The sequence below is a fragment of the Takifugu flavidus genome, chromosome 14 (genome assembly GCF_003711565.1).
Source record: "Takifugu flavidus isolate HTHZ2018 chromosome 14, ASM371156v2, whole genome shotgun sequence".
Taxonomy (NCBI): Eukaryota; Metazoa; Chordata; class Actinopteri; order Tetraodontiformes; family Tetraodontidae; genus Takifugu; species Takifugu flavidus.
In genome coordinates, this window is record NC_079533.1 from 5,286,894 (window position 1) to 5,310,371 (window position 23,478).

The 23,478-nt window shown below is 44.4% G+C and overlaps 4 protein-coding genes and 1 non-coding gene across 11 annotated transcripts; 2 read left to right on the forward strand and 3 right to left on the reverse strand.

Annotated features, from left to right (window-relative positions):
- Window positions 1–53: 53 nt before the first annotated feature.
- rbm14a (RNA binding motif protein 14a) lies at window positions 54–5,059 on the reverse strand. Of its 4 annotated transcripts, XR_008953774.1 has the most exons (10): window positions 4,926–5,059; window positions 4,135–4,312; window positions 3,817–4,001; window positions 3,342–3,515; window positions 3,161–3,258; window positions 2,691–2,966; window positions 2,389–2,624; window positions 1,891–2,283; window positions 650–779; window positions 54–448 (listed from the first exon to the last, which is right to left on the reverse strand). XR_008953774.1 is itself a non-coding variant. In XM_057055452.1 (9 exons), the coding sequence occupies exons 2-9, from the start codon at window positions 4,293–4,295 to the stop codon at window positions 776–778; spliced, it is 1,527 nt and encodes a 508-aa protein (XP_056911432.1). In that variant the 5' UTR covers window positions 4,296–4,312; window positions 4,926–5,059; the 3' UTR covers window positions 54–775. The 4 variants fall into 4 exon arrangements, 2 of the variants coding, with proteins under 2 accessions (XP_056911432.1, XP_056911431.1); XR_008953773.1 differs by having other exon boundaries at window positions 650–2,283; XM_057055452.1 differs by having other exon boundaries at window positions 54–779.
- Window positions 5,060–5,176: 117 nt separating this feature from the next.
- On the forward strand, window positions 5,177–8,681 carry LOC130538132 (ras and Rab interactor 1-like). Of its 4 annotated transcripts, none has more exons than XM_057055446.1 (7): window positions 5,213–5,352; window positions 5,556–5,673; window positions 5,850–6,053; window positions 6,163–6,277; window positions 6,491–6,563; window positions 6,646–6,737; window positions 7,177–8,681. In XM_057055446.1, the coding sequence occupies exons 3-7, from the start codon at window positions 5,850–5,852 to the stop codon at window positions 8,337–8,339; spliced, it is 1,647 nt and encodes a 548-aa protein (XP_056911426.1). In that variant the 5' UTR covers window positions 5,213–5,352; window positions 5,556–5,673; the 3' UTR covers window positions 8,340–8,681. The 4 variants fall into 4 exon arrangements, with proteins under 4 accessions (XP_056911424.1, XP_056911426.1, XP_056911425.1 ...); XM_057055445.1 differs by having other exon boundaries at window positions 5,345–5,482; window positions 5,556–5,671; XM_057055447.1 differs by lacking the exon at window positions 5,213–5,352 and having other exon boundaries at window positions 5,532–5,671; window positions 7,177–7,371; window positions 7,482–7,804.
- A 539-nt stretch (window positions 8,682–9,220) lies between these two features.
- Window positions 9,221–15,313, reverse strand: dpp3 (dipeptidyl-peptidase 3). The gene is made up of 19 exons (XM_057055423.1): window positions 15,223–15,313; window positions 13,947–14,114; window positions 13,695–13,839; window positions 13,524–13,613; window positions 13,278–13,415; window positions 12,923–12,997; window positions 12,699–12,789; window positions 12,447–12,577; window positions 12,054–12,184; window positions 11,903–11,961; window positions 11,557–11,751; window positions 11,364–11,476; window positions 11,196–11,288; window positions 11,036–11,098; window positions 10,843–10,967; window positions 10,557–10,677; window positions 10,085–10,264; window positions 9,679–9,841; window positions 9,221–9,594 (listed from the first exon to the last, which is right to left on the reverse strand). The coding sequence occupies exons 2-19, from the start codon at window positions 14,069–14,071 to the stop codon at window positions 9,449–9,451; spliced, it is 2,184 nt and encodes a 727-aa protein (XP_056911403.1). The 5' UTR covers window positions 14,072–14,114; window positions 15,223–15,313; the 3' UTR covers window positions 9,221–9,448.
- A 211-nt stretch (window positions 15,314–15,524) lies between these two features.
- On the forward strand, window positions 15,525–15,606 carry trnas-gcu (transfer RNA serine (anticodon GCU)). The gene has a single exon. It is a non-coding gene; the product is annotated as a tRNA-Ser (tRNA).
- Window positions 15,607–16,102: 496 nt separating this feature from the next.
- LOC130538124 (endosialin-like) lies at window positions 16,103–20,146 on the reverse strand. The gene is made up of 2 exons (XM_057055422.1): window positions 18,978–20,146; window positions 16,103–18,090 (listed from the first exon to the last, which is right to left on the reverse strand). Exons 1-2 carry the CDS (start codon window positions 19,417–19,419, stop codon window positions 16,346–16,348), a joined length of 2,187 nt encoding a protein of 728 aa, XP_056911402.1. The 5' UTR covers window positions 19,420–20,146; the 3' UTR covers window positions 16,103–16,345.
- Window positions 20,147–23,478: the final 3,332 nt, after the last annotated feature.

The window sequence follows — 23,478 nt, forward strand, 5'->3', positions numbered from 1 at the left end:
CTGCACCACTTTTCTCAGCTCAGCTGTAAATATTCACACAGAGATGCGGCAAGTCAGTTGAAATTTATTTATTGATAACCATTTCAAATAACATTGAACAAAATGCAATTTAAAACAAAATAATGGATTATTGTCATTTATACAAGTTTGATGTGGCATCAAAAATGGTTTTGGGGAGAGGGGAGGTGAGCGTTGAACCAGCAACCGATCCTCAGTCAGGATATTCAACTGTGAATTGAAGGGCTTACAGCTGTGCTCTTAAGCAAGGCAATGGCCCCCAAATTGGCCCCAAAGGAAGATTTTCATAAAAAGACAGATCCAACCTGTCGTATCTGAATGTCCAGGTGTGGCCAAGAGCAGGACGCACTAACGGCACGCGTGCGCCAGAGAGTGGGAGCTTACCCTAAAGGACGAGGCTTCCAAATCTGATGTGTGCATCTGCTAGTCTCTGGGGAGGTGACATTAAACAGAAGAAAATGCAAAACTAGGACTGGTGCGAAAAAAGAAAAAGTTATCTCCCATTAAAAATTTAAATCTGACCACAAAAAAAATTCCCTGAAGACAGGCAAGAAATGGAAGGAACAGACAAGGGTGTAACTGTATGCATGTGTCTCAGGGAGGGGCAGGAGTGTGTGGGCTGAGTGTTTACCTTAGAGGGGGGACACCCCATCGTCCACAGCATTTTCAGGCCTAACGCTGCTGTTTTCCCCATCCCATGCTACGGGTGCATGTGGCGTACGTCCAGGGCAAGGGCTCAGATTGGCTCCCTCCCACTCTAGCTGCAATAATCAGCAAGAGGAAGAAGGTGGCTGGAGCAGCAGCAACAACAAGGCATGCAACTAACAGTTTATATGGAGACGGTGGAATAATGTGGAAATTGAGAGGCTGTGTGTCTGTTGAACCTAAAGAGCCACTACACATTGACGGGGGCCTGGGAGAGCCAGAGAAGTGTTAGCATCACCAGAGGACATCTGCAGAGAGTCAGAATCAAACGACTGAAATCAAGAGTTCAGGAGTCACCTTTGCACGCCCACGTCCATCTCAGTCACGAGGAGATTACTACAGCATTCACCGGCACTTCGCGGAGAATCCCCTACAGCTAACTGGTACTGGAGCACTGATGCTGGTGCCCATCCCATGAAAACTAGCCCAAACCTCCTTGCTGGATGAGCTAACTACAGAGGCCAACACCAGAAAGTCCATACATGATCATTAAAAAAATGGCTTGGACTCACTGTCAAAAAACACATTTGAGATTTAATCTGGCTCGGGATGCTATCAAGCGAGCATCAAAAAAAGTGGATTTAATTGTTACCTGCCTGTAGGACACTGAGGTTCCCTGCATGGCACCACTTCCAACAATCTTTCAGGTATATCTGGTTTGTCCTTTACATGCAGGCTGTGAATTTACAAAAGCCCTTGCGGACAGCCTTCATCACTTTGAAATGACTTACAGTTCATGTAACACAAATGTTGAACAGAATTTTCTGCTTTATCAAATATTTAAATCATCAAATGTGGCCTCTGTGTCCCAACACACTTCATCCTGTTTCTCAAAGAGGATCCTAAGCTAATGAAAGTGAATATAAATGACAATCTCCATAACAGCTCTTCAACATCTGACCCTTCCCATTACCCCCACTGCCCACCAGTGACAGGCCAGTAAGAGACTATATGATGGTGGAGAAGAGACCACTTTCAAACTACAACCTTTCTACCTCTCCAGGTTCTCTGTCTGAAGTGTCCCTTATGTAAATACACATTTGCACGCGTGTCTGCAGTGTGGAGATCCTGTTTTGGGTGAACTATCGATAAGGGGGCTCTGGTGTGTGGTAAGGGTAATCATTGCACTGGGGCATGGGTTGCCCGTGTGCGGGTGTCTGCTCATACGGTGTGGATGTGGAGTAGTTTCCCCCTGCTGCGTAAGCTCCAGATGAATCATATGCTCCTGCCGCTGCGTAGGTTCCAGATGCATCATAGCCTCCTGATGAGACATCATAGTTCCCAGATGCAGAGCTGTAGCTTCCAGACGAGTTATCGTAACCCGAAGCGTCGTATGTCCCTGGCGGTGGGTAGGACGCTGAGGTATTGAAAGTCGGGGGTGCTGAGTATGTCCCTGGGGGTGCGGTGTCAGCAGAGGAGTCCTGTGTCTGAGTGGTGGCGGGTGGTGGCGGGGGCGGGGGTGGAGGTGGGTTGGTGTAGGCATATTGGAGGTATTGGTACTGCTGGTACTGCTGATACTGCTGGTACTGATGCATCTGCTGATAGTACTCTGTATAAGATCTGCAGCAAAAAAAATATGACAATTACAAAAACACTCCCTGGTGTGAAACGCAGCTCTACAAGCCAAATCACTGAAGGTGTCACTATGCTGACGTGAGTGTGTACCTAGCCACTGGATCCACCCCCTCAGGGGCATTTGTAGTGGACGCAGACTCTTCGGGCCCTCCACTCGGCGTAGGCAGCAGCGCCCGGCGTTTGGGTCTGGTCTGAGCAAATGAGCCAGGAACAGGGTCAGGTAGGAGGGGTGCTCGATTTCCTCTGATTGGGCTACGGTCCCGCTCAGGTTCTGTTGTCGCTGTGGTGGTGCTGGTCTTTTTCCCTGCCTGCTGCTCAGCCAGTATCTTTAATAAAAATAACTGTTCATGTACACTGAAACTTTTCAATATGAACACACATTTGAAAAGTACCTTTTGTCCTTCTTGAAAGAACTTGGCTCTTGCTGCTTCAAAAAGCACTGTTGGATCTGGTCCAGCTGGCGTCTCCACTTCTTCTACATGAGCTGTATTATCGTGGTTGGTTATATCCTGGTAAACCTGGTCAGCCACAGATCCATACACCTGACTAGCAAGAGCTCCATATATCATCCCATCTGCACCCTTAGAGCTTGTGATCCCTTTAAGAGCGGCATAGGTGGGGTCGAAGGAAGTGGTGTTGAAGAAGGAGTTGTGAACACTCTGTTGGACCTGAAAACATGGAAGAGGCTTTTCAAGATTCTCTTCTCATTTGTCTATTGAACAAAACCCGTCATGGAAACACACACAAAATGTAAGGCGAGTTAAAATTTAAATACTTAGAAATGATTTTCCCCCAGCGACTTCTCACTATTCCAAAGATAGAAATCAAGTATTGCAAAAGTCCGGCTGAAGATCCCACTGACCTGTATGGGCAGTCCGGCCGCAGCTGCTGCAGCTGCAGCAAGAACCGCTGCCTGGCTCTGATGCTCAATGGACAGTGGGGGTCTTGGGAGAAGCCCACCTTCATGGAGAAGGAAAAACATGAGTGCATGTTGGCAAAAGCAAAAGATATGCACAAATACTGAGCCTTGAACTCTTCTGCACCTGTTGAATTTCCTCCAGACACCATCTGGTTGACCAAAGGTTGAGCTTTAGAGAGTTCAACAGCCAACTGACGACCCTTAAACATGGTCCCGTTGAGCGCATCGATAGCTGCCATGGCTTCTTCTTTCCTTTCCATGTGCACAAAAGCATAGCCGACGTTTGAACATAACCTGGCTGTGAGGAATACAGAACACACATGATAGTTTAAGACATTCCACTTGTTGAACGTCAGCCTTCACTTTCCTTTGTTTTCAGTCCATCGAACTTTCAAATTAATTAAATTATCAGCTTTATTGTTACGACAGAAAAATCCAGCCATAAAATGGATCTATTCCTTTCATCTGAGAGAAAATAAATGAAGATATTTTTATCTTAAGAGCAACAGAAAGCAAGCGAACACACTTAATTCATTAGCAAAACCTGCTGCTCCTCCTAAACAAGCAGCAGTGAGGATCTGTAACAAGCTGTTACTCACCTTTGACCTTATCGCAATCCAAAACTCTGCCAAAGCTGGCAAAAAGCCCATGCAAGTCATCAGCTGAGCATGTTGCACTAATGTTCCCAACAAAGACTTTGGTGGAGTTTGGTGGGCGTGCACGTGATTCTTCAACCACCAGAGGTCTGCCTCTGTACTCTTTACCATCAAGATGCCGTATGGCCCTGCAAGCCACGAGAATACTTATTATCAACAGGTACAATAGAAATGAAAACAGCAGAATTATGAACAGACCTAAATACAAGTCAACCTTCCCAAGAAATGTTTCAGGAACAGAGGTGTATCTGCCAGCTTTACCTGTCTGCAGCTCCTTCTCCTTTCAGGGTAACAAAGGCATACTGCCTGAGCAGGGAGCAGGTGTTGATTTCTCCATACGGAGCAAAAAGCTTGTTGAGCTCATCCTGAGTGGCATCGATAGGAAGATTCCCCACGAACAGCTTCACGTTCTCACCGCTCATCTCTGAATCAAGAGCATCTGCAAGAGGCGACAGCGTGCTTCCATTAAGGCGGATTTCAGCTTCGTTTTTATTCACAAATATGTACAACAGGATTTGGTTAAAGCGCATTTAGGAGGACTGGAATTTGGCTAATTGCGTCACAAGTGTATCGTGTGTATTTGTTCACTCCAAAAACTTTAGGTCGCCGAGTTCCCCACAATTACTAAACCGGCATTTGTGGCGTATGATTAGCAAACCTAATCATTTACGAGTCGAAAACATCGAATTAGTAGTAGCTAAGACCCAAGCCCGGTTATATTAACAACATATGACAGTGGAGACGTACACTCGGCTTTTGGGTTTGTTGTAAGTTGAATCCACAATAGTTTAAAGATATGGCCGTAAGTTAGCTAAAACTACAACCGCTGGCCATTTTGTTAAAGCGTCGATGGAGCTAATGTCGGCTAAGCTAAATTAGCCTAAGCTAACGAAGATATTTTTTATTATTACGTAAATGAATCTTCGCCTAACATCACGCTCTCCCATGTGCAACAGTTACTGCCCAGTATATTTTAATGCCAGTGGTGTACAATTGAAATGTAAATCGTAAAATGTATTTTTTCCTGCTTTGAAGCAACAGACTCTTCTTACCCAACGCGGCCGTGGAGCTGTAGTTCAAACTTCACATCCGGTTCCGGTCATCTGACTCAATGCGCTACACAGACGCAATCGCTGCCACGAAGGCGCAGTTTCACCGCGTTTTCGCAAAATGTTAATAGAAGACTTCCCGATCATTTTCAAATTGTACTTTTGCTATTATAGATACATTTAATCACGACAGAATCCAAAAGCAACATGCATTTCGTGCAATTTGATTAATATTTATTAAGGTGTAATCAGGTGTTAACAGAGGAGGAGCCATGGAAGATTGGCTTCTTCCGATCTGGGAGCGCAGGTTATGACTACCCAAGTGAGAGACAAGTTGACTTTCTCGTTGTGCTGAAGTTTAAGGAAGAGTCGGGAGCATGTCATCATAACGTGTGGAATCAGACGGGATAAAGAGAAAGTCACGGTAGAGGTAAAAACCTGGATCAGACGTTACAAGCTGGGTATTTATACAGCAGGAAAAATGTGCGCAGTACATGGAAAAGGGAATGCAGTTAGGAAGAACGCGCTCACATCGAAGCAAAAGTATAGGCTTATTTAAAGTGAGATATAACGTTGTAATCATGTCAAACTACACTGTGTATATATTTTGAGCAGTCTTGTTTGTGGGCCTAGATTATATTTCCTAGATTATGCGTCGTTTTGTGCCTATTCACTCACCTTCTGTCTGAGCTGCTGCCTTTTACCAAGTCTGGGCTTGCTGTCCCAATCCAGGTGGATTTATTACACAGGTGTGAGTATGTCTCTGTGTGTGTGCAGCCATCCCAAATATCTTCCCATTGGGAATGTGAGCTATAAATATACAGTAGCCACCTTTAATTCGACATTAGACAGCATCCATGATGATCTGCCGGATAGTCTACAACCATATTCATTTGGTGTGTGTCTATTATTGTTGTGTATTTGTAGATGGCACAACAGCAGGAGCCACTTTATGATTTCCCTGAGCCCGCTCAGCCATCAGGGCACAAGTTTGCAGGGCATCACAGAGGACGGGGCTCCCTGAAAAGCATCAGCGTACTGGACCGTCTCCTGCTCACAGTTCCTGTCTGGTTTCAGCTGTCAATTAATCCAGCTACTGCGCTGCATATCCTGCAGAGGGAACCTCCTGGGGTCAGAGCCACATACACTTATCCTCAAGAAAGTACACAGTCACACACACACGTCTCTTAAACCTCGCGGGACCTTTCCCAGACTCATGAATGCATTCTGTGTCTGACAGACCTTCCTGGTGCGCAAATCCCGCACATCTCAGCGGAATGTGCTGTGTGTACGTTTGGCCGATGAGAGCGTACCATCCTTTGTGCAGCAGTTCGGGATCAGAGAGGAGCAATCCAGTGAGAACACTTTGTAATGTCGGATTTCAGACCATCGAATTTGAAATTAGATTTTTTTTAAAGACTAGAATTACTGATCAAAATCAGACGGTCAGTAGAGTAAATACTTGTTTTCAAGGAAAATGTCTTAATTTCCACTAAATTTGTACATAGCTAAAAATAGAGCATAGACTTTAAGTGTGATTCATTCCTCAACTGGGTGTTTTCTCTCAGCTCTGTCTCTGGAAACATCGGCCATAAGCTTTCCAGACCTCCCGAGACTAGTTTCCTTCTACTGTGTGAGCAGGTGAATGTCACAGATTCTCTTTTCTCTCCGGTCCATTGTTTCATTCCTGCACTGATCACTCTGCATCCTCTCTGTGTGTCAGAGATGTGTTACCCTTTCCTCTAGAGCTTCCTGAGGCCATCGCAAAGGCAACATCGCACAAAGAACTGGAGTCCATCTCACATATGGGAATAGGTTGGTGATCGTGTTTCCATTTGGTACAGGCATTGTAAACATGGACGTAAATAAATACACTTAGATTTACTTAAGGTTTATTGCCAGAAATTTGAATTTATTCCCAGAAAGCTATACTGATGTATCATAAATTAATTTACTTGTATTTCTATTAAAGTTTGGTTTAACTTTCACAAACGTTTCAATTTGCTGTTTTTGCTTTTATGCAGGAACCTTTGGGCAGCATTGAAGTAAAGCATGCTGTGTTATGTTTCCATGTAGTAGATTAGGAAATGTAAAACCACAAATATGTGCAGGCCTCCTAGAGGATTAAATCACACCAGACACACACATCTGCCCAAGCTCTGTGTTACAGCGACGTGGTAGTTGGTACAGGCCACAGGAAATGTTATTTCAATCAAGCAAGTCAGAGTTTAACTTTCCTCAACACCTTTTGTAGAATTCTGGAATTCACACCTCAATGTCCGCGGCCCCCGGGAGGCACCTCTGCCTCAGAAGGATCAGGAGAAGCCAGGCAGCATAAGCACAGCCCCTCCTGGCCCTGCACCACAGACAAGTGCTTCACCTCAGTCTGACTCAGCTCCACGGTCTGATTCAGACAGCCTGTCAAATGCCAGCAAAGCTCCTGCTCCTGGTTTGACCTTGTTCCATGAGTTTTGTCCTATTAAGACACGCAGCCCCAGAGAGCTGGACTGTGGCTCTGGCCAGGGTGCCCTCTGCTTCATCAACCCCCTTTTCCGACAGATGGAGAGCCCACTGTTAAGAAGACGCATGTTCAAACGCAGCCTTAAGGTTCGTGTTTCCACAGAGACGTCGACCCTGCTGTCGCCCCCACTCGCTCCTCCACCTCCACCCCCTCTGATGCCCAAGTCCAAGGGAAAGAGTAAAGGTCTTCAAGAAATCCAAGGCCAATGTAAAGCCAGTCAGATTGTTCAGAAACAGACAGAGGACAATGCCAGTGAGCCTCCACCTCCTACCCCTCACATCCGACTGCAGCAGGAGCAGAGCCCCACACAGGCTTCATCTCAGCTCCCAGCAATAATGGAGCAGCTTCCGGATAACTCAGACTACATGCAGCCCTCACCTGTGATCAGCTCCTTCCACCCTCCCTCACTCTCTCCATACTTCTCCCCATCTGCACCTTCTCTGACACCTCAAGCTTTTCCCAAAGCACCATCTCCTCTTGAGTCTCCTTCACTCTCACCCTATCAATCCCCATCTCTTTCTCCCAAGATGCTCAGCTCAATGTCTCTACAGAGCCTGCCCAATGTGTCACCTTCTCTTTTTCCTTATCAGTTTCCATCTCTTTCACCTCTGATCCCATCCAATTCTTCTTGTACCTCTCTTTCCTTCCCCCCTTTTACTGCTCCTTTGACAATAGATCAGCAGGGATCAGACAAAGGAGATGAGGAGGCCATTGCAGGAATAGATTGCAATGATGAAGGTGGTGAGATAAATGGAGACGACGGGCGGGGTTTGCTTTTACAGATGGACACTGTTTGTCTGAAGGACGCAGAAAGCTGCTGCTCCTACATTGGCCAGGAGAGGGTGGAAAAGAGTAGACCACCCCAAAGCAATGAAACGCGTCTCAAGTCGGATTGAGATAAAGAATTAAATCATTGTGTACAATCACATTATATCAGAGGAAAAACGCATAGATTCTACGTGCATAATATAAGAATGTGTATTATTTAACATTTTACACGTATACCAAAGTCAATGCCTTTACAGACACAGGTGTTGATTGTAGATAAACATTGTGAATATATACATCGGTGAATAAATATGTGCATAGTGATTTTTAACTTAAAGTATTTTCAAATAACCATCAATCCTCTTGTTTTGCATGTTTTCACTGCAGACTTTCCTGTAGCATTTTCAACTTTGTATTTCTTGTTTCAATTTTGTTTGAATAAATCTTTCAGTCATTTTATCTCAACATAATGGCTGCTGCTTTGCTCCATACAGAGAAGAAAATTACACAGAAACACAAAACTAGACACCAGATATTCAGGATGAAGTTCTCTTTCTCTAAAGTATCTAGATGTTTATGCATAAATGTACATCCAAGAATTTAGAATTCTTCATATCATCCTTTCAACCAGGTGTTGAAAGATTCTGCTCCATCTTGACATGAGAGCATCCCTCAGCTGCTGCACATCTATGAGGAGAATCTCCTGCTCCACCACATCCCAAAGCTGATCTACCTGATTCAGTTCTGGTGACTGAGGAGGTGCCTGCCCCCTCCCCAGTCATTATGATTATTCAGAAACCAGTTTGTGTTGATCTGAGCTTTGTTAAATGGCAGAAGTAGCCATCAGAGGATGGTCCACTGTGGTCCTACAGGGATGGAGATGGTCCGCAACACCTTAAATGATACTCATTTGTTACTGAGGGGCCAAAAAGTGTGCCAAGAAAATACCCCCTACACCATTACACCACCAGCAGGCCAATAGTTACAATCTTGAAGTAAATTACACACATTTAGTCTGTTACAGAACTTTTTATTAGAAATGTGTGGCATCAGCGTAGCACTACCATTATTAAATCCTTAAACCATGGACCGGCGGTATATGGATTTGTGGCCGACATCTCCGCAGCGTTGTGTGGCCCTGTCAGCTGGCAGTTTATGTAATCATTGAGAATCACTTATGCAGATAAACAAAAAGCGTTTCTGATACTGTCTCTTAAGACTGAGGCGTCGCATCCATCTAACTACACCAGCAGGGGGCGTCGTTTCGGCTCATCTGCAAAAGGTCAGACTCCAACTTCTCAACATCATCTTGGAAGCGTTCGACAAATGAGCAAATCAAACCTGCTGCACTGCTTTCATATTCCACTAGCTCTACAGCATCTCCTGGAAAAGACATATGAAAAAGAGGTGTTTTAAACACTGCTTGTAAAATCACAGGTGAATTGTGCTACAGAAGCATGTATTTACCATTGATTTTGGTGTTGGCCTGGACAAACATCTTACGAGCTTCCTTCCTGAGCAGCACTGTTTCCCGCAGACGCAGGAAGTTGTGTGTGCCGCTGTCGCTGACTGTGGAATACTTGTCATAGAGAGCCCGACCACCTTCCACATCGGCTGTTGATTTGAAAACCTATGGGTAGGAGACACATTCATTACTTATTTTAATTTGCCACCGAGTCAAAATGTAAATTTGAGCTTCCCCAATTAGTTTCCTAATTAGTTATCTGACAAAATGTGTATGTATAGATCTCAAATACATTTAAAATAAATATATAATGGTGGTAATGGAATGCTGATTGAACCCCATAGTCAATTAAGACCATTAAATTTAGAAATATTTCGTTATTAACCGCAACATGTTGCCACAACGCACCTGCAGTTTACAAAGGAACCTGTGGATGGCGCTCTTGCCCACAGTGTGGATTTTGCTTCGGTCCAGTCTGATGCGAGCATCAGGTTTTCCATCCTGACCTGTCACCTCCTCCAGGCTCACGAGGTCCTCCCCAGCCTCAATCAGAACACGCAGGATTACGAAACGAGCCTGCATGTGAGCCTGACACACAGACACAGATACACACGTTCAGGCAACATTCGCTGTATACATTTCCAGAAGTTTATGTAAACAGAGGCCGACATTATGCAAGCTGCACAAATCCAAACTCAAATCTAAATTTATTACTCTATAAGGAACACATCTGAAGCCGTCTGCACATCGACTGCTCATCTAAACACACATGACGCAACACTGAGTACCACTGGAAATCCAACCTTCAACCAAACATTTACACATGATGACTTTGTGCTGCGACACAGTCGATGTTGGAGGGGAGCGGTATTGGCATCACCTGTCTCCAGCTCTTGCTTTCGGGAGTGTAGAACTCAAGGCCCAATAGTCCGGCTCGGACCATGCTGAGCCAGTTGATGTACACCACCTCGTCTGCATTTTGACCCTCGTGGCCAAAAATACTGGAAGGTTAAGCAGATAAAACACACCTGGAATTCATCACACTTGAAAAAGAAACTATGGTTTGTCAAATAACTGTCCATCAGTCTGTCTGCATTAGTATCGGACAGGACATTCTACACGACTGGGACATTCATGAAGATACAGAGTGTTATAAATTGGTGGACCTGAGCACGTCCCTGTTGAGACAAAGGTAGAGTCCAACACACTCAGCCCGGCATTCTTCATAAGAGGAAGCGATCGTTGAGAATTTGCTGTCCCATGTCTCGCTGCCCAGATACCAAGTGGACACCTGGAAGATGTAGTGATGCTTTTAGAGTCCTTTAACCAAAAGAATAGCAGCTAAACAGCACAGCTCACCTGTTCTCCAGTCTCTGGGTTGATCACCTTTTCTTGGTCAAAGTTAAACTTGCCATTGTCATCCTGGAGAAAATGGATGGTCAAACCAAAGTAATAAATGACAACTCATTATATTAGCATAGAAAAGGTACATCAGTTAAAATGATTCAGATCAAGTTACCTGGACAAACAGCTTGCCACTTCCATGTCCCAGTAACTCGTGTAGTCCAACCTGCACCTCAAAGGACGGTCCCTTCCACTTAATAAAGGAATCCTAGAAAGAACAACACATGTGTAATTCAATGTAGGAGTCTGCAGGAGCCACAAGAACCCCTCTGGAGTCCATTACCTTGTCCTCTTCGTCTAAGAAAGTCAGTTTCTCTTTCTGTGTAGCATAGGCAACAGCCAGGACGTTGCCAAGAGACACATTTTTGAAGCCCTCTGACTGTCTGATGTCATCGTCTGCGCATAAAACAGTCACAAATGTTAACTCGCTAAAGTGTGGCACTAGTCCCCACGTGTGGGTCATAAAGCAAACGCACAGTTCGGTATGTTGATGCCAGCTGGAATTCCACTCCCAGCGAAGGTGAGGACATCCAGTGAGGTAAAATCAGGCTTGAGGAAAGTGTCCTTCTCAAATTCTTGCGGCCAGGGCAGCTCAGGGAGCAAGACTTCAGCAGAGCTCACCAGTTTGGCAAAACGCTGACTCATGGCCTTGTTCACGACTGCAACAAAACCTGGAGGAGACGGCTAAGTCAAGCAGGAGAGGAACAGGTCTGTCTGACAGTTTGTGTTTGAAATTTTCGCACCACCCTAAACAGAGAAAATCAGAGCTGGACAACGTGAAGCTGACTTCTATCTTCAATACAAAAACAATGTTTTAATTACCCTCAAACTCTCCTCTTGAGCCAAAGGGGTCTCTGTAGCTTTCAATGAAACCAATGTAACTGATGGGACAAAAGTAGACACAGACAGGTTACTAAGACAGTTAATTCAAATCCATGAGTGGTTTAGCATCATTGTGGTTTAATGGGCTCACCTTTCAACAATGGGCCCTTTGTCTTTAATCCAGTAGCGCGAGCCTTCTTTATGGGCTTCGACTGAGCCAAAGGTGAAGCTACGTCTGTATTCCTCCAGCATCCGTCTCTGGTTCTCGTTGGCAGCATAGGCCTGTATTTAGCATTTGGAAACACAGCAAAAACATTACAAAATGGAAACGGTGGCAGGAAGAGTGTTGACTCATAATCCCGCGGCCTGTGCTGCTGTATCACATCACCAACATCCCACAAAACCCTCAGGCTGCATTTGTTTTTTTAGTCCTTTCACTCCAATCAAAAGCTTTCCTGACAACGAATAAATGGTCTGTTGCATCACTTCCTGCTGTGCGGAAAAAAATCCACAGTGAACAGAATCATTCAAAGCATGGATTTACCTGTGCTTGCTGCAGGTAATGGCTGACTTTCTCCATGAGGGCAGCATAGTCTCCTCTCTTGACAGAGAATTCTTTGTCTTCAAAGTTGAAAGAGCCGCAGCATGAATCACACTCCCCATCCACTGCACAATCTGAAACCACAGTAACACAAGTCAGATAGATGAATCTCTCTCCAACCACTTCATTATAATTAGAGTCTACATTAATGTCATAGAGTAAAGTCTAAATATTATCTCTTGCACAACTTCTGACCTTTCTGCACAGCTGAAGCCAAACGCACTTCGTAGCAGATTTTACCACCATTCTCCCTCTTAAACAGACGGGTGTTGTAAGCCGACAATTTCTAGAAGACAAAAGGAAAACAACTGAAAGTCTCTAGAAGACACCATTAGAGGATGAACCATTAAAAACGCGAAACGAGTCCAAATGAGGTGCCAAAATCAACTAAAAAAAAAGCAAATTAAGGAATATTTTACCTTTGAATCAAGGAATTTTTGAGCTAGCTCAGCATCTTCCAGACAGCAGTTTCCTGAGAAGTAGGTTGTTATTCCCTGAGGAACAGAAGAAAGACAAAAAACATGACTCAAGCTTTTCCTCTTGGTCCTGCTCCCAACGTACTTCATCCAAATCTGGCTATGGGCGGCCAATTTAAACACAACGCTAAATAGCTGAGGAAAGATGAGGACAGCAAAGAAACAAGCCAGCCATGAAAATGCAAGAATGCACTAATTCCTAATGACCAGAAATCTCATCTTAATATTTGTCCAATCCACCAGAGGAAAATGGTTCACAGCTGGCCTAAAGTCTACATTCAGAGATGCCAGTTCCAACCTTGTCACCCAGCCCCAGCTGTTTCTGTCTGTCTTCCAGGGAGAACATGGAACAAGAGCAACCGTTCCATAGAGCCTCCATCTCATTGGGCTGCTCCTGGAATGCCTGGCTGGCCTTCACCAGAGCTTCCAGCTTGTCCTAGATAAACAGACCACAAGAGCAGGTAACTTCACTAAACAACACTACAGAGCATCAGAGTTGTTAAACTGGTCAAAAGTATTTGTGTTGAACTTAATTACTTCTTACCTTTGGAATATTTGGAATGAACTTGGTGTCTCCAAAGGACTTGTAGTTTCCCATGTTGGCATAAAGACCAGCTGCATATACCAAGAAGGCCTAAATACGACACAAATATGCTTGTTTCTCAACTACTGTGTGGTTTTAAGGGTGTCCTACGAAGCACAAGGAGCCTGTTACCTTGTATTCCTCAGCACTCAGTCCAACTGCTGTGGCGACTTGCTCCAGCTGTGCAGGCGTCTCTTTCCTGAAGATCCTCTGCAGCAAGACAAAAATGTCTGCCGACTCTGGAGAAGTCTGCAGCAGCACTGCCAAACCACCATACCTGGAACAAAGTTTTTACCCTTTGGTCAGTAGTGTTCATGTCTTGTCTGACGTCTTGTCACATCAGTCATTTTAATAAAATTGGTGACTCGACAGAAACAAACTCACCAAGCAGCACGTGACATATAGTGTGCATACATCTTTTCTTGTGGTGAAAGCAAACGGAAGGCCTCACCACAGTCGAGTGCCGATACACCGATGTTATTTGGCAGGTAGTACTGAGAGTCCACCATCTTCACAAAGTTCACTCCTACAATACTGGGCTGTAGTGGGATGCTGAACAATGAGGACAAGGAAAAGGAGTTTGACCAGTTTAAAGTAGCAAATATTTGCACAAAATTTAAGACTTCAACTGTGCCGATGGTGAAACTGCTTTGTTGTCTTCAATTTTAATTGTAGCCCACTTTCCACTCCCAGCATAAATTTAGCATCACATGTTGTGAAAAGTTGTTTCAACCGTTGATAAAGTTATGTGACACTTATGTGACAGCAAGGTCACTTCTGAGATCTGACTTTATCCTATGAGTGACCTATTTTTAATACCCAGGTATGTGACGCAGAACTTTCTGAGGACCTGCCACTTTTATTTGGTTGTACATTGCCCAGTGGAAAGTTTGAACCTTGACATCTGCAGGCTGCTGTGGTTACTCCTTTTTTCTGATTAAACATAGCACAGTTAGACGCCAGGTCATCGGAGAGGACACTTGACTTCATCTTTTCTTTCCACCTGAGCGACATTCTGGACACTGTCACTACTCTCAAGGTTCAGCTCCCCAGACCCAAAACCGAGTCCCAGATGAAAGAGGGTCAAGCCCCACATTTGTCAGCTAATCATCAAAGAAAGTTGGACAAAGTACAAAATCGTTGACTTCAATTACTTTGGCGCAAAGTCTATTTGCAAAAAGACGAACTATATAAAGTTTGTCATTTATTTTGCTTTAATATTGAAAAAGGTCGTGTTACAGTTACAGCACTGATCCACACTACTAGTGAAAGAATTAGATACCAATTGTTGTTAGGTTAGGACAGCTAACAGCACGACACAAATTCGAGTCAGAAATTGATACTGAATGATTTCTCAGATCTATTTAAATGTAATTTTGAACTACTTACTTGCACAGCAACGTATTATTTGTGAATTTCCTATGCCGATTTAAAATGAACCTTCTGTCAGAAGCTGTTCAAGCCTCTTGTAACAGATAAATAATTCCAGGCTAATTCCTGGCTATTGTTAGCTCCTAGCATTTATGCTAAAACCAACGTACAGTATTTTATCTTTGCCATTACGCTGCGTGCATTACAATTTCCCGATTTTCATCAAGTGCATCTTATTAAGTGCCCGTCCAAAAATAAAAAGGGAACTGCATACTCAAAAGCTACTTACCTTCTTCTCAGCTATAGCTCAAGTGAACGTCAAATTGCAGTCTCACGATGTCAACTTACATTTCCTGGATTCATTCAATTTTAGAACCGCCCATCAACCAATGAACAGTTGCGATTTTTGATTGACAGATATAATAACCAATCGCGATGTAATTAACCCGTACTCGTCTGATCGGCTTCATTGGGGTCATTCTTGAAAGAAAATGAAAAAGAGTTATTTAATTCCACCTCAACTCCGAAAACACATACCCATTTCACTTTGGCTCTGATAAAGAAAGTATCATTGCGAGCGTCGTGTCAATTGACGAGGTGGCCGAGTGGTTAAGGCGATGGACTGCTAATCCATTGTGCTCTGCACGCGTGGGTTCGAATCCCATCCTCGTCGGTTTTCATTTTAGCTTTCTTAATCTGTTCCACAGCCTTTTTAAATTCAATACAGACACAGCAGGCAATTCCACACAGCCGATTCACCCTATTAATATAATCATGTCTTTTTACTTTTAACAAGAAAGAACCAGGAAAAATAATCATTATAGGTTAAATAATCACAGTTAAAGTATCAAACAAGGAATTTCCTTTTTTGTGTGGGCTGTTTATTCAACAGTATTTCCTAGCACATGATATGCACTGGTAATGATTATCTAGACAAAAGCCCCAAATAGTGCTCATGACAGGGTGACTACTTCCATCTGGTGTTCCACTGTGACCTGAACTGTGAGTTCCTCCTACACCCCAGCCCTGCTCCAGTTGTCTTTTTCTTCTGTACATATAGAAATGAGTTCTATATTACATGCCTACATAACTGCATATCACTTATTGGTTCACCCTCTTTTGTTTATTACACTTAATTTAAATCTTCAAAAAAATTACAACTCACACACTTTTTCATCAAAAAATGTTTTTATTGGATTCTAAAAACATGAGGAGACAGTGACTTATTTACAAAGATGTGCAATAGAAAAATATTGAATTTCCCTTACTCAATGGGAGAACCAGTCATCTGCTCTGCGTCCATCTGGTAGTTCAGTGACCCGTTCTGCACCACATAAGGAATGTTAACATCATCTGGGCGCTCTTCTCATCATAGTGCATGCACGTGCACATGTGATTGTTTGCTTTAGGGTTCATGCTTGGGTTTTACCCTCTCTCCTATCAGGAGGCATTGTGGGGAGTATCCAGCGATAGCATTCTGAAAAGCTCAGGCTCTTGTCAACAGCACAGCTGGTGCAGTAGACAATCCCTAGAGCCAACATCACAACTAGGAACACACACAGAGGCACCAGCAGGGCCACCAGCAGCCAGCTCTTGTCATGCTTCTTTTTACCATCAGTAGATCCAGCCCCAGTCTCAGCAGTGCCGATGGTTTCTTCTGTGTTATCCAAGTGGGAATTATCCCTGTTCCCAGTACTTGAGTGATCTGATAGTTCTACTCCCCTGTGACCATTTATGTCCCTAGTCCCTTCCTTACCTTCTACTCCATGAACAATTTCATTGCCTGTTCCCTGTTTTTGTGTTGGTGATGGGACTGTCTGATAGCCCTCTCGTGAGAATACATCCCATTGGCTCGGGGAATTATCTGACCCATGTGTGATGTCAGGGAGGACTTGTTCAGGACTTTCTGTAAGCAAGTCAACACCTAAACTAACAAAGTTTGGGTCCAGGGTGTATGAAGTGGACCATGGAATATCATGGCTGGGATCAAGGATAGGAATGTGACTAGAATCACTGGGGTCAGGGGTCAGAGTGGAGTATTCTCCATCATCAAAGGAAGGCTGGCAGGTAAGTCCATCTGACTGCAGGTCAAAGCCGTTGTCACAGTAACACTGATATCCCCCCATGTAGTTGAGACACTGCTGCTGGCAGGGTGACTCTCCCACACACTCATCTATATCCACACATTCTTCTCCCTTGCCCAACTCATATCCAGGGTTACATACACACCTAAAAGAACCCACTGTGTTCTCACAGATGCCTTGACAGCTACCCTCATCCAGGCACTCGTCGATATCCACACACTCTCCTTCGTCATCTGGCTGGTATCCAGGGTGGCAGGTGCAATGAAAGGTGCCTGGGATGTTGACACAAACCTGTGGACATGGTTGTTGCCGACATTCATCAACATCGGAGCATCTGCGGCCATCTGGACCCATCTGATACCCTGGGGGACAGGTGCAGCGAACTGTCCGTGGTGTCTCCACACAGTTGTACTCACATCCCATGTCCACACAGACCTGTTTAATGTGGGGTTGATCAGTGGGACCAGCAGAATCAGAGGGCAAATCTGGAGCATTGGTTTGACTGAGAGGGTCTGATTTGCAGCTGTAGCCATCCTCACTTATGACAAAGCCCTCCGAGCAGTAACAGTAGTAGTCTGTATCTGTGTTCTGACAGTACTGCTCACAGCCATGGTCCCCGCTGCACCAGTCCTGGTTCTTCATAGAACTGGTGGGACCGGATGTGCAGAGTGGTGTATCTCTGGACCAGCCTACTGTCTCGTCATCTCTTTCCATGCACAGCACTGTTTGCTCTGCAGGAGCATCCGTGTCTGACTGGTCTGCAGGACAGAACACGGTTGCGACGGACCCATAGGGTACATGAGTGATCAGGGAGCTGATGAGGTGAAAAGGGGTGGTGTAGACAGCTGCACCTCTACCCTCATCCTCTAGGGTTGGACACATCCCTTTGTAGTTATACTGGCAAACATATCCATCCAACGGCAGTGCACAGGAGCCATCGAGCCAACGGAAATTGTCGCTGCTCTCACGTCCACTCTCAGAAGTGTGGACCATCATGGCCACGCAGCGAGGAGCCGCACAAGTCCCAGGGCTGTCTTCACGCAGCCAGTTGGTGAACTGGCCATCTTGATCTCCTGTTGGAAAAAGAGGAGGAAGAAGTAATCAGAGATTAAAATGACTGACTTCTGCATCTTCACCTGTGTGGAACAACGTGCGGGTGACCAGTCAATCCACACCAAGACAATTCCTTTTTTCCTGTTTTTACTGATAGCATCAATGTGTTACATCACAAGGTCCTTCCCTTCTGTAGTGTTCATCTTCACTAAGGCAACAAATATATCTCTAATTTATTTTCCTTGTCCTTGTGTTACAGCTATATTAACAGAAGAGTCGACAGTAGTGTGTCTGTTTTCTGATGTTATAGAGGACGGAAGCTTTATCTGACATCCTTCCGATAAACTGTATTCAGGAGCAAATACTTTCTTCAAAATCTTCTCCAAATGAAACCACAAAGTAATGTTTGCTTGTTTATCAAGTATAAATGCATTGTGTTTTTTCTTAGTACAATTTAAAACAGTCAAAAACTTAAATGGTTAGAGAAGTTTTTTCCTGAGACAGAATATATGAGCGATTGAATTAACATCTGGTTTTTAGCAGGAGAGCTTTGGTAATTACTCCATCAGGCTGAGGGGTCAAGAGTGGACTGAACTTCCCCCCAACTCAATCACTCTGAAACAACAGAAGTTAATGTGTTTGGCATTTGTGAAGGAGTTGTGAAGGTTGCCTGAGCAACAAAGTCAAGCAGAGAGGTCGGACTCAAAGTCACTAACATAACAGCTTCACCTGTGAGAGACTGATGCTCTCACTGTGCTCCAGATTCAGTCAGGAATCGGTTCAGAAAGACTGGTCAAAGTCTACATCTATTTTAGATTTTTATTTAAACTGACCCAATGAGATTTGACAGTCACACAGAAATAGATAAATAAGCTTAATAATGATGGTGATGAAGGTGAAAAAAGACCTGTGACCCAGACGAATCCTCTGAGTGGTCTGCTAGTTGAACACTGCCGCGGGGGCCTGTGCAGCCCGATCCAGAGGCGAAGTCTCTGCCTGGCGCCCTGTGCCTCAGTGCCCGACAGCAGCTCATGAACCATGCCTGCCGCCTCCTCAGTGTGCATTGTTGCCAGGGTCCCGCCTCGTTCCCGGCAGCTCCGTCCAGCCTCTCTGAAGGTTCTCTTCTGGAGGAAGACAGCGTAACATCCGTCTGGGTGGCAGATTGCATCTTTCTCTGCAAGTTGAACTCTAGTCTGCTCAGTCTGTGTCTCCCTCAGCCTCTGTCCTCGGCTCTCAGCAGCCAGACTGCTCAGGAGCCACAGCACACACAGGAGACTCGTGCAGCAGCTGTGGCTGCTCCTACTGCTTTTTTGCATCCTCCTCCAATACATTTGGGTTATAGCCAACATTCAAATGAGCAGGCTAACTTTAGTATAACCAGATCAATTAAGCTACACACCAACTTTGCTTTTAGTCATCTAAATTAATGTAGGGACAGAACCAAACACTGAATAACCTTGATTTTAATCAGACTTTACCATATATTCATAAAAACCCTACAGTGTCAATTAAAAGTAACCAATTATCTGCACAATGGTGACAGTGAGGCAAACTTCCACAGGTCTAGTAACCAATCCAGGGGAATCCTTTAGAACTCTGTTGGAGTCCAGTACAATCCATTAAAGCCTGTTTAAGTGCCAGGAGAATCCAAAATCAGCAGAAAATTTGACCTTCAGTAAAGTCCAAAAGAGTCCACAAATGATTCTGAAAATTGTTTGTCCTTTGTATGACATAAGTCGATGCTCTCCAATTTCTTTTTCTTCTTTGGTGACAGAATCTCTGTCTTCCCTCTGATCCTGCTGGGGTTTACTTGAATCTGCAAAGTTGGCTTTCTGACCAGACCTCGGAAAACAGAATTATGGGGGAGGGAGGGAGAGAGGTGGGGTTGGGGGGTGGCTACGTAGAGGAAAAAGAATAGTCTGCTTTGGGAGAAAGGGGCTGGTGAAGGGAGTGAGCAGAGGGGTTGAAGAGATGGGGTGGTGGTGGGGCAACGGAACTGAAAACCATCAGAGAGTTATGAAAACCATACGGCACCATTCTGTCCCCCATCTAGCCTATGGCTTGAGACTGCTCTCTCTCTCTCTCTCTCTCTCTCTCTCCTCTCTCTCTCTCTCTCTCTCTATCTCTTACCCACACACACACACACACACACACACACACACACACACACACACACACACACACACAGCCTGCTTCTCAGCATCCACAGGAGTGGAAAGTGTTTGTCAGCTCTGTGAGATGCAGACATTTCCTTCTCCCCTCTTTAATTTTTTGTTCCCCCTCTCCCAGACTCTTGATGATTATTTCTCTTGATTTAATTCTTAATCTCTCTTCCCTCCAGAATCCACAGTCTCCCCCCTCTATTTCTGTCTTTTCACTATACCAGCTGGAGGTTTTTATAGTTGACTGGAAACAGTTGGGTATGGAGGCAGGATCCTTTTTTAACTGTGTGTAAGTTCATTGTTATGCTCTTCTCAATAACATTATATTGGGCACATATGTCTCTGCGTATGCATAAGTGCCGTATGTGAGCATTCATGGTCACCACTTGGGGGCATATGGAGGAGAGGAAACAGGAAATGCCAGATGTGTGTCAGCCTGACCTCTCGGTAGCTAGGGAGTAGGAGGAAAAACCCGGGTATCTCCACTGCCGCCAAGTGCTTCATGAATCGTCTGTTAAATAAGTCAGGTTAAAAAAGTCATAAGTAGTTAAAGTTCTAATAGATATTTGCTGTGAGTAAATGTTTTAGAGTATCTAATAGTGAATGCCCTTCTGTACATCTAATTAGATATCATCATTAATTAAAGTATGCAGTATAGTGTGTATGTGCAGTAATAATGGCACTGAGGGGTGCATGGCCTGTTCCTTTTCTGCAGCTTACCTGCAGAGGGAGCTTGTGAAGCTTTAACTTTGGCATTTTGTGTTACTATATTACAGCGGCTGAAGTGAGTGGACTAAATGACGCCACTTGCCTTCATAGGTTTGTTTCAAAAGGACAGAAATGTTTGAGTGCTGAGCAGCTTCTCACCTCAGTATGATGAGATGGAAAAGTCAAGCAGTGGCTTCATCTGCAGCGCTGAGGCTCAGCGCAGGACCAGCGTGGCAGCTGTGGAATCTGCTGTTTTTGGCAAATGGGGTATATACAGTTGGCCTATTTAGCTGTTATGTAACATCTAAAGGATGAGACTAAAAGGAGAATAACATTTTAAACCTCAGGATCCCGGAGAACCCAGTGAGCCTCTTGGTCTTGTCTCCCACCCCCTTCTCCTTCTTTCCTTTCGTCTCTTGGATGACCTTTTTTTCTCCTGGGTCCCTATTCACTCTTTCATCCCCCTTCCTCAAATACCTTTGCTCCCTCCAATTTTCTTATCATATTGCTGATATAGCTCATCCATGTTTTTCTCATGATTTGAGCTCTGAAGTCAGTAATTTCTCATCAAGACACCCCCCCCTCCCCAATTTCCCCCAATTCCTCCCAGTCCTCTGTTTATTCTATCACTTGGCCTGGACCACCCCTCCCCCGGTACAGACGGCCACGCTACCAGAGACACATACCACAAATGTAATTGATAGAACAGACACTTTCCATGGTTCTGGACTCCCCTCTCCCCCATTTTCGCTTTAATACAGCACCTAAAATGGTTCTACCACCACCAACGTCAACAATGGAAGATGCACACTTCATGAATTGCCTTCCTTGTTTGAGTCAGAGCAACTTTCAACCCCTTTTAACATCTGACCGTTTGTCACTTACTATGTTACTTTATCAGATCATTTTCTGAATCTTTCAACTGTGTCATTTCACTTAACCAACAGCAGAAAATAGCCGTAGTTCATTGGAGGGAGACTGATGGTATCTGTTTTCTTTTCTGATTTAAAGAACATGTGCATTTAAACACATGCTCAAAACGAGGCTTTAAAATAGTGCATCAATATCTTTGATCTATACGTGTTTCTGTTGGTGCATCTCCTGAAAGTTGAATTTGTAAGATTTCAGACCCAAGTGCAGGTACACAGGCTGAAGAACAAAAAGACCAATAATAAGGATCAGAAGGCTGGATTAACCTTTTGTTGTTAACCAGACAACAGAGAAGATACAGCGATGTGAACGACACCCATCAAACCCAGATGGATCTGTTTACATTGCCATCTTGTCCGTTAAAGACTTTAAAGCAGCCCTTTTCTGCTCATACACACCCAGATTAGGCTGGTAGATGTTCAACGCACGTCTTTAGCATCTTTGTAACATCCAGTCCAGGTAGAATCTGAGCTCCTGGTGGGACAAAAAGCACCTGGACCTCACAAAGTCTTGTATTTATGCTCTACACCACCCAGAAATAGAGCTCACAGAGATGAACTACATTCACTCCCACAGGCACTTTAACCCAACCCATATGTCTGCAGACTGTAGGAGGATGCCGGAGACAAAGTAGACATGGGAGGACACACTCTACAAGGCTTTGACTCCAGTGGGGGGTCAAACCCAGAACTGTCCTGTCAAAACGGGACGGTTGCAGATTCCAGTTGTAGCTGGAGTGTCTGCAGCAGTAGAGGTGAATGTTTACATTCTTGTCATTATAGTATAAATCCCAAAACATGAGCAGGGTCTGCAACCCCAGACACCTGCCCACATCAGTCTGTGTGACGCTCATTAAACCGGCTCATATTTTTCTTAACATAGGTAAAACTTGGTTTCGTTACTGATGTTGTTGCAGGTTCCTCAATGGTCCAGATGCACAGTTGTATCATTGTCAGGTTGCCTGTGCAGGATCAGAGTCTTCTCTGAAGATCAAAACATTTTTCTGGATTCTAAATAAGCGATTCTGCTACTGGAAAACACTTAATTCCCTTGTTGCCCTGTTGCTGTCAGGCCTGCCGAGAGTTTGTGTGGAATATAAGGGGACACATCAGAAGCTCATTTTTTCCTACCGCTGGTGTGTTGTGTCTCTCTCTCTCTCTCTCTCACACACACACACACACACACACCACACACACACACACACACACACTGAAGCAATTAGCTGTGGCCTTGTGGTGAAATAATAGAGTGTATAGTCTTGATTTCTGTGGCGTTGCAGTCAACACGTTTATCCACTACAGGTCCACATGTTTCATCTTTCCTAGCAGACATAAACACCTTCCTGCCCCAACAGTCAACACACCCTCACCACAAATATCCAAGAGGACTGTGATATCTGCCTAACGCTCAGCTCCAGATGTCGTTTGGGTGATGAGTGAAAAGTGTTAGACACTGAGACAGCGTCACTGACCTCACACAATGACAGCATGTTGATTGATCTTTTGTTTAACCTTGAAACACTTCAGTGAGAATGTCTTTGATCCTAATCCTTCACGCTGTGTTTCTGTGAGTTGATCAACTTCAAGTTATTCCCGCTCACAAATATCA

Excerpts from the sequence above, each read along its gene's own strand:
- LOC130538124 (XM_057055422.1), bottom strand. The coding sequence starts at position 19,419 with ATGTTGGCTATAACCCAAATGTATTGGAGGAGGATGCAAAAAAGCAGT. Across the intron at positions 18,091-18,977 it reads AGGATTCGTCTGGGTCACAG|GAGATCAAGATGGCCAGTTC; the intron begins GTCTTTTTTCAC and ends TTTTTCCAACAG.
- rbm14a (XM_057055451.1), bottom strand. The coding sequence starts at position 4,295 with ATGAGCGGTGAGAACGTGAAGCTGTTCGTGGGGAATCTTCCTATCGAT. Across the intron at positions 2,967-3,160 it reads CGGCCGGACTGCCCATACAG|GTCCAACAGAGTGTTCACAA; the intron begins GTCAGTGGGATC and ends CCATGTTTTCAG. Across the intron at positions 2,625-2,690 it reads TCTTTCAAGAAGGACAAAAG|ATACTGGCTGAGCAGCAGGC; the intron begins GTACTTTTCAAA and ends TTTTTATTAAAG.
- LOC130538132 (XM_057055444.1), top strand. The coding sequence starts at position 5,850 with ATGGCACAACAGCAGGAGCCACTTTATGATTTCCCTGAGCCCGCTCAG. Across the intron at positions 6,564-6,645 it reads TCCTTCTACTGTGTGAGCAG|AGATGTGTTACCCTTTCCTC; the intron begins GTGAATGTCACA and ends TCTGTGTGTCAG. Across the intron at positions 6,738-7,176 it reads CATCTCACATATGGGAATAG|AATTCTGGAATTCACACCTC; the intron begins GTTGGTGATCGT and ends CACCTTTTGTAG.
- dpp3 (XM_057055423.1), bottom strand. The coding sequence starts at position 14,071 with ATGGTGGACTCTCAGTACTACCTGCCAAATAACATCGGTGTATCGGCA. Across the intron at positions 11,962-12,053 it reads AAAGGGCCCATTGTTGAAAG|TTACATTGGTTTCATTGAAA; the intron begins GTGAGCCCATTA and ends TTGTCCCATCAG. Across the intron at positions 9,595-9,678 it reads GGCCAACACCAAAATCAATG|GAGATGCTGTAGAGCTAGTG; the intron begins GTAAATACATGC and ends TGTCTTTTCCAG.